The sequence below is a fragment of the Crassostrea angulata genome, chromosome 2, assembly GCF_025612915.1.
Source record: "Crassostrea angulata isolate pt1a10 chromosome 2, ASM2561291v2, whole genome shotgun sequence".
NCBI classification, from domain to species: Eukaryota; Metazoa; Mollusca; class Bivalvia; order Ostreida; family Ostreidae; genus Magallana; species Magallana angulata.
This window is the reverse complement of record NC_069112.1, coordinates 54,802,739-54,811,654: the sequence shown is the minus strand read 5'-3', so window position 1 is coordinate 54,811,654 and position 8,916 is coordinate 54,802,739. Positions and strand designations below refer to the sequence as shown.

Here is an 8,916-nt window from a genome sequence, read left to right as displayed (position 1 = left end):
ATATTTTAAAGGTAAAAATACTTTCAAATTCTTGTGCATAATAAATATCTTCTTTGATTCTAAGTACAAAGTATCTTTTATTCAAAATGGCGGAGAAGAAGATAAACAAATGTATTGCTAAGCAGCACTTTTAGAAAATACACTGGTTTTGAGCAAGAAAGCACACTTCTAGGTACAGTTATTCTCTCACAGAGTGTTTTTGGTAATTTATCTGAAATTATTTCACGCGTTTATGGTGTGATTTGAACATGCTGAACTTGCAAATGATGAAAGCAGGTGCTTGTCATGATATATGAGTCTGACAGTATCTAAGTATCCTTCATTATAAAATTGTGGTGTAAATGGAAGTAAGATGATTGATACGTTTTCGTTTGTTATGAAAGGGAAACCAAATGTCCCTACGCTAGTACCCAGACTGGGACAAAGAGTGCATATTTAAAATCCTAAGTCATGTATTCAGGTCCAGTACAATCACTAGATTTAGCTACGTAGCTTGATTTACCTACATAGCTTTATTAACCTACCTGAAGTAGGTTTATTTAGCTACTCAATCATACTTTTGTCTTAAACTGGCACTTGTACTAACAGTCGCACAAAGGTGCAGCAGTAATTTTCAACTTTGAACTGATCTGAAAACAATTCATAAAAAAATCAGTCTTAAAACTGTTGCTCTTTTTGCGCAAATGCAGTCAAAGTTTTAAAAGTTTTGGGGCTATGTATAACTGTTTATGTGTTACCAAACAGCTATTTTCTAAATGGGACAACAAAGAAAAACAGTTCTGGTTAACATGATGATTAATTGGTAATAATTCAGCACAATATGAAGCAATCACACTTATCCATGCCTCATCGCACACAAGGTGTCATACAGTTAATCAAACAATAGAAATGCATGTTTTCCTTAAAACTGCTCAAACGCAGCGATGTTTTTACTATTTTTCCTGTGAGTTGCTTTTATAAACCTACACAGAACAAATATAGATTGACAGTTACTTGCGACTTTTTGTCTGTTTTACATAAAATGCAAAATTGCAGAAAGGTAGCTAAATAAACCTACTTTAGGTAGGTAAATTAAGCTATGTAGGTAAATCAAGCTACGTAGCTAAATCTAGTGATTGTACTGGACCTGGTATTATAATGGTTTTGATGGCTTGCGACTCTTACAAGAATGGGTGTTCTCTTTAGTGAGCTTTGGGTAGAAAGCATGCACAAGTGTCTGAAAATCATTGTGATATCATGTCTGCATCTTAAATTCATGAGTAAAATCATTAGTTGAAGCACAGACAGTATTAGACGTTATTAGATTGTTCTATCGTTAAAATGACAGATGTCCTAGGGACCTGGTTTACCGATAGAATTCGTCCCATATACTTGCTTCATAGCAATTTAAAAAAATATATCAAGCTGTATCTCGCCTAAATTTTCATCTGATTAGTCTCAAATACCTACAATATTGCTCTTTTATAATCCCATTTTACCACATTCATTGTTTTTGCAATGAAATCACTGCCACTTATATCATCACATCTGAAAATTCGCTCTTTACGGTCCCCATGTTAATGATAAAATCCTAGACATTCTGAGTGCGATTTCCAACAAAATGGCAGGCAGTGTATGAAAATCTGTTTTTCCCCTGCAGATTATTTTTAACAGACTTAAATTCGACGCGAAGCTGATCCGCTTCGGGGCTGCTACATTGCAAGTAAATGGGACGAATTCTTACTGTGACCTGAGCAAAGCCTGCTCACAGTAAGATTATACTTTCTAAGACAGTATAAGATCTGCATAGTTCCAACATTTAAACACTTTCCAGAAACAAAATATGAGGGTTCACTAAGATAGATGAACCCTATTCCTGTTCATTCAATCTGATCAAAATCAGATTCTCAATGCTCCTGGTTAAGGATTTGTAGCTCAGATGTAATATTGATCATCAAAGATCTGTTTTTATCACATTGACTGTCTTCTTCTCTAAGGGAGAATAACAGGGAAGCTGATGAGAACACATGCACCCTTTGACTTAGATTTATGTAAGGAGTAATTCTCTGAGTAATATGAGGTGATCAAGTAAGATAGGGATGATCAAATCCAACAAAACCCAAAGGTTATTGCAGACAAAGACTTTGGAAAATGTGAATATTGCTTATTATTGACTTTCCCCCTATAAATACATATAATTCTTTTCAACTAACACAAACCCATAGTTTGTCTGAAAAAAAGTAGATCTTTGGGCTACCAAACACACAAACTACTACCAACAGTATTTTGATTAAGTACAAGTTTCTTTTTTTTTTTTATTCATTACTTCAAAGTAGATTGACATAAGTTAAACTCCTAATTTCTATGAATAATTATAAAATTTAGGAGGTATTTCATATAAACTGAAGAATTGAAGAATGTCTGATGAGGAAGAGTTCAGGATTGGTGTGGGTGGACCAATGGTTGTAGAGGTCAAAGGTCGAAGCAGGACCCCAGGCTCCTCAAGGTCGCCTCGACGACATCATAACGACTCTGACGAATACTCTGAAGACGAGGGATGGTAAGGCGATAACTCTACACACATAAATCTTTCCAGTCATTTAATCAAATTGCCAGAGGGTGAATTTAAAACATAGCTTAGAAAGGAGCTGCAGGTTTAAAATCAGGCAAAATCTTTTGTAATCGTGATAGAGAAAGATTTAATACCTTGGTTGAAAATACATGCATCTGTGTATACAGTTACATGAATTAGTATATTCTTTTCTTGAAAGTGTTTTTAGAGGTGAAATGAAAAATTTTGCTAAATTTATTGATTATCAGCAGAGTTTGTTTGGTAATGCTTGTTTGGTTCAAATTGTTAACTTGCTACTTTTTGTTAGATAACCAACTCTCTTAATCATCTCATAATTACATTGATCTTAAGGTCTGCCTCAGAAGATAATGAAAGTGACGACGAGTCCGTCGTTCCCACACACAGAAGTCAGAGAATGTCACAACGATCCCCTCGCAAAAATGGCCGCTCCAAAATTGACATGACACCCCCTGACAAGAAGCTTAAAGTTGCTGAAAAGAAAGTTGTGAGATTTACAGAGAATGGCAAGGTTAGTTTTTTCTCAAAATTTATCTTTACAGACTCGGAGATGAAAATATCGTTAATTGTTTTCTGTACAGATTTTTTTCATGTGGAAAATACTGATAGGAAGATCTTGCTGTATTTGATTGTATTCAAGATAGCAATGTTTGATATATCAATTTTTACCTTTAGAATCACATACATTGTACTTTACAATACTGTAAACAATTCTCTGAACTATCACATACCTTACCGTACTGTAAACAGTTCTCTGAACCATAACATACCTTACAGTACCGTAAACAGATGAATGGATTATTACAGGTGGATAAAGTCATCACAGAGCTTACCAAATGTCTGGCTCTGAACCGGATTCTGCATGGAGCCGGACACTGGAAGCTGGCTCGTTGTCATGCCAATCTGGCAGAAGCCTATCTGGATCTGAAAAGTAAGTGTCAGACGGGCTCTGCTTTGTCATTCACATTGAATTTAATTTTAACTGTTTTGAACTTTGCATGCCTACTAGTATTGGAAAGAAAAGCAGCTGCTGTTATGTTTTCAACAGTTCCTTCTTTTCCAAAATTTATTCCAAAGTGAAATCATTGGACATCGTTTTGTATTTTATTGACATGCTATCAAAAAGTTCTTGTGCAATGTATTAGTAATAAAGTAGTCAATAAAAAGCAAATGTACCCAACTACCCATCACATGTGTTAGATAAATATTCAAAGAATTAATATCCCCCCAGAATTGACCATTCAAATCTAAGGTTCAAACAATGTACAATTTTTTAAAGGAGTCTTTCATTCAGCAAAACTATCCTTTGACACCAAAATTTTAGAAATATAAATTCTGCTAGCAAGTAGGTAAAAAGTTCCGCATCTTTGGGTAATTCCTTAATTCCATATAAGGAAACTTTGGGTAATTCCTTAATTCCATATAGGGTGTAGTAATTGATGAAAATTTCCATTTTATCTATTTCAGGTTATGCAGTACAGGCAGAATATCACACAGAAAACGCCAAATCCATCATGTTGAATTCAGTGACTAGCTACACGACGGACCAGGAGAAAGCGGACATCTATGACGTTCTCTTCAAGATCTACTACATTCAGGGCCGGGCTATGGCCGCATTAAAGAAGTACAACGAAGCGGATCAGATGTTGGCCAAGACGGAAAAAGTGATCGGCGAGCTGAACAAGCTGTCCTGTGTGGACGACAACCAGCTGGATGATTACGAGATCAAGCTCACGCAAGCCACTGCAAGGTATCATGGGAAATTTATGGGAAGAGAGATAATGCAATTCTGATTTTTTTCAGATCCTCTTATTATTTTGTTTTCCAGAAAGTACTACCAAAGACTTTAAGAATTTGTGGCGACTCACTTTAATTAGCAATATGTTACGGTTGAAGAAAAAATATAAAAATTCATTTCATATATAATGTATGAAAACATAAAATGAAATGAAATGGATTTTAATTTTGTAATCAAAAAAATATTTATTTTCTGATCATTTAGTAAACAGTATATAAAATAGCTCCAAAACATGGATTTCCAAATTGAAAGACAAATTTGAATGTATCTAATTAAAAATATAATATTTTATTAGATTCCAATAAAAATATCATAAATAATGGCTTTAATTTAACACTTTTTGTTTTTGCATGCAGATTACAATGGAAACAGAAGAAGTATGCATTGGCTTCGTCTCAGTACGACAAACTCCTGAAGCTGATGGAGGATCGCTATGGCGACGACTCCATCCTTTTGATCCCTGTGTATCAGGAGTGTGGAAAAATATCCTTTGACCACTAAACTTTGAACTCTACCATGTGTCTAAATTTACACAATTTTTTATTTCATGACGTACGATGTCAAAAATTTTCATGCAACATATATAGTTGCTACATTATATACTGGGATCATAGTAATTTGTCAAGAAATGGTAATTTATAAACGGATTAAGTTGTGTTGATAAAAGAATAATTACAATGTAGTTGTCTGTCTTATTTTGCTCAATACACACATGCAGTTTATGTCATTATTTCTTTTGTTTTGAACCACAGACTTTAATGCTGCTAATTCCGTCTGTCTGACTGTCTTTCTCTCATCTCTCTCTCTCTCTCTCTCTCTCTCTCTCTCTCTCTCTCTCTCTCTCCATTTAAGCATTTAAATATGTTTAGGACTGATATTTGATGTATAATCCTTGACCGAGAAACTTGGAACAGAGTAAAGGAAGATACGCAAATCATGAGAGAGCCATAGACATGTTTCTTCAGGCACATTCCATCGCTGGCTCACAGTAAGTAGATCTACAGACAAGCCTCTCTCCTCCACCCATTGGACCCACCCCCATCCTTATGAGTACAAGTTGTTGAAATAAGAAACTATCATGAATAACCATGATTTGTAATTGAAAGTATGGGTACAAACATAAATCAACAGAATACATCAAGATATTCTGATTTTACTGCTATATTTGTGAAAATATTTTTCATGCATCCATTATTTTTGTTCAAATTGGCAAGAATAAAAAGGTATATCATGTCAATATAAATCTAATTTGTATGAGATCGACTTGCATTGCTTGTACAGAATATCATAGCAGAACATATTAATTCCAGTCTTATTTTAATTTTACCCAGTAGATTTTACAAGTTTTAATCTATGTCTATAAAAAAACCAATTTTCAAAAATTTTGTTGAAATGGACCGATTGAATACCAGTAATGAGTAACAGCCCTTTTAACTTTTAACGTAAAACCATTATTTAAAATTGATGTAAAAATTGTACATTTGATTTTGTTAATTTGTGCTGCTATAGTTACAAGGATGGCCATGCCCAGTTGATTGACACCTCCTTGGCCCTGGCCCAGGCATACAGCAGTACAGGGGACGAAGATGGTGAAGGTGAAGGACTCAGTTGTTAATGTTGTACACCCCCAACATAAGGGAGATAACTCTTGATTTAGAATCAAGGGGAGATGACTCTTAATTTAGCATCAAGGGGAGATGACTCTTGATTTAGAATTATAGGGGAGATGACTTTTAATATAGAGAGAACAAACTCAACATAAGGGAGAAACTTTTAAGATAAAAAATGACAGCCACCAACATAGGGTAGATGACTTTATCAACATAAAGGAGATTACTTAAAAGCAAATAAGAGTCCAATTTTACAAACTCCTTTGTTTTTTGTTGGACAATATTTTTTTTCCTTGGGGGCTAACATGACCAAAGTTGCCTTCAACCCCAGTCAACATTTGTATAATTCAGAGTTTAAAATGCAGATCTACAAACCTTTAAAGGGTACTGACAATTTCACGTTTATGAATAATATTTTTTTTCTCAAAATAAAATTGCAGCTGCCGCTGAAAAATACATGAATGAAAGTCTGGCGACTTGCCAAATGATTCACGGTCCGCACCACAAACAGACACTGTTGGTCCAAGATGAACTAGCGCGGCTCTACATCAGAACGGACAGGAACGCTGTAAGTTATTTAATTGTAATCTCTTTTCTGGTTGGTCAGTTTTATGCTCATTTAGAACATTTTTAGGTATGGTTTGTTTTATTCAATTTTTTTTTTAAGTACTATGCATCATAATCTCTTCTCCGATTGGTCAGTTTAAAAACAAAAGTTTTAGATATGGTTTGATGATTTTACTGAGAATAAAAGAGTATTTAAATTGTTCTCGTGTACCCCACCATGTGGTTTGGTTTTTTTTGTTGGGGGGGGGGGGGGGGGGTGAGAGGGAGCACAGAATTGAAAATATCAGAAGTAATCGTAAAATTTCAACTCATTTATCTATCTTTTTTCTATTCATTTGATTTTACAGGAAGCACTCAGCCTTCTCTCCTCCAGTGTGAAAGATAAATGCGAAGTTTATGGTGACTACTCAGAAAATGTGTCGGACACATACAAAATGATGGCCTCCATACACCTGTCCCAGGGCAATATCCCAAAAGCCCTGAAAACTTACAAAAAGGTGTTTATTCCTATATCTACAAAATTTGCACATCACTTGGTGCTCAGAGATTGGTGATATTTTGCAGCAGTAATTTTAATTCCCCATTGCTATGTTGTTTTCTTAAGTTTTAATTTTCCCGACTTCTATTTTTAGTGTCATGACATCGAGTGTCTCGTTTTGGGGAAAGGTCACAAGAAGGCAAAGGATACAGAGAGAACGATTGATATCCTAATGGCGTACGTAAAAATGGACAGTCGCTGTAGTTAATTTCCTCATTAAACACAAAGATTTAATATCTGTGCAAGATCGTTAGAATCACTCCTTGGGGATTTTAAATTTTCAGATCGCTGTGATCTATATGAAATTGTAAAAATTTGTAGTAGTTTGGGCTAAATGGACCATGGCTTTCACCATGATAGCTCAGTGGTAGAGCTCCTGATAGAGTTGCAAGAGTCCTGGGTTCGATTTCCGGTCCTGCCATATGTTTTCATTGTATTTATACGCTCATTCCTCCTTTCCTTCTTCAAATTGTTCAGTGAATGCAATTTGAATTTAATGGAAAAAATTATCTGGAAACTAAGTAGGTACTAGCATAAAATAAGATATATGCAGTACTCGTATTGCAACTTGTAACTGAAGAGAATCTGATTTGATTAAATTTTATCATATTTTATTTCTTTCACAAGTTAAAATATATTATATTTAAAGTATCTAGAAGAAGACTTAATTATATTAGTGAAATATTTATTTGGATCATAGTGGTTCCTGGAAAATTTAAACTTTGACCACCCACCCCCCACCCCACCATTTTCAGGATCCACACATTTGCTCCAAATTGCTCAAATTGCTACGCACATCGTTCATCAACTCTAAGCGGTTATCAATAACTCCCTCTTTTATTTTTAGAACTCCTGGGATTTCCAATCAAGTTGTGTTGAGTAAAGGAGATGAACTAAAGAAGAGACCAAAATTTAACGCAATTGTGAAAGGCAGCCAGAACCTTGGAGGATGTAAAGCAGCTTTTGATTGAATGAAAAAAATTATTACCAGTACAAACCATGACTAGTTATCTAATTAGCATAACTTATGTAAATTAGTATCAATATTTTTCTCTATATTAAGTCTTTGTTTAGACAGTGGAAATTTACCATGTAGTTATCTGATTCGCATAAAATATGCAAGTTAGTATTAATACTAATTTTCTTTTTTCATATTGTCTTAATGAAAATCCGCCAAGGATATTTATAGTTCTTCTATAGGAAACAAGGTACATCAAATCTTCAAAAATGCTTTACATGTAGTACGGTATACAGGGAAATATTTGCCCCATTATAATTTCGCCTCTGGGTGAATTTCAATGTCTCAAATTATTTCTCTTTTTAATAAAGACAACTGTGTCTTGACGAATTCAATACAGAGTGAAGCTGCAAGTGTTAGACGGGTGAAAATAACATTATTATTCATTATTATTATTCATTAAGAAAGAAACATATTTTACAGAATTGTGCCAGTGTTTTAAAAAGTTATACCATTCAGATTTAGTAACTGATAAATATCCTGAAAAATTAAATAATTATTATTTATAAATTTTAATCATGTACATGACATTGAGTGCAGCTTTTGTCATTCTTCTAATAAAATGTTTTTAGCAAGAGTATGGTTTTTTTTAATGTGAAGAGATAATATATTATTATATTGTTTAATTTTATCCCTGGTGAATTGTTCTCTTTTTTTTTTTTGGTCTTGAATATTAAATTATGTCAAATTAATCAACATATATTTTAAACTACACAAGCTTAAAACATCTCTACACAAGACTTCGCCCTTGGGCATTTTGATGCAAATCCAGTACATTTTGTACCAGTAATATTTTCATATTCAAAATATAATCAT

General features: G+C 34.0%; 1 protein-coding gene across 1 annotated transcript; it reads left to right on the top strand.

Moving 5' to 3' along the window:
- Positions 1 to 75: 75 nt before the first annotated feature.
- LOC128173176 (tetratricopeptide repeat protein 23-like) lies at positions 76 to 8,671 on the top strand. Its single transcript, XM_052838889.1, has 12 exons — positions 76 to 172; positions 2,365 to 2,539; positions 2,903 to 3,080; positions 3,377 to 3,500; positions 4,037 to 4,319; positions 4,724 to 4,850; positions 5,273 to 5,355; positions 5,877 to 5,962; positions 6,418 to 6,545; positions 6,892 to 7,041; positions 7,177 to 7,259; positions 7,930 to 8,671. Exons 2-12 carry the CDS (start codon positions 2,397 to 2,399, stop codon positions 8,051 to 8,053), a joined length of 1,509 nt encoding a protein of 502 aa, XP_052694849.1. The 5' UTR covers positions 76 to 172; positions 2,365 to 2,396; the 3' UTR covers positions 8,054 to 8,671.
- The last annotated feature ends 245 nt before the right edge of the window (positions 8,672 to 8,916 follow it).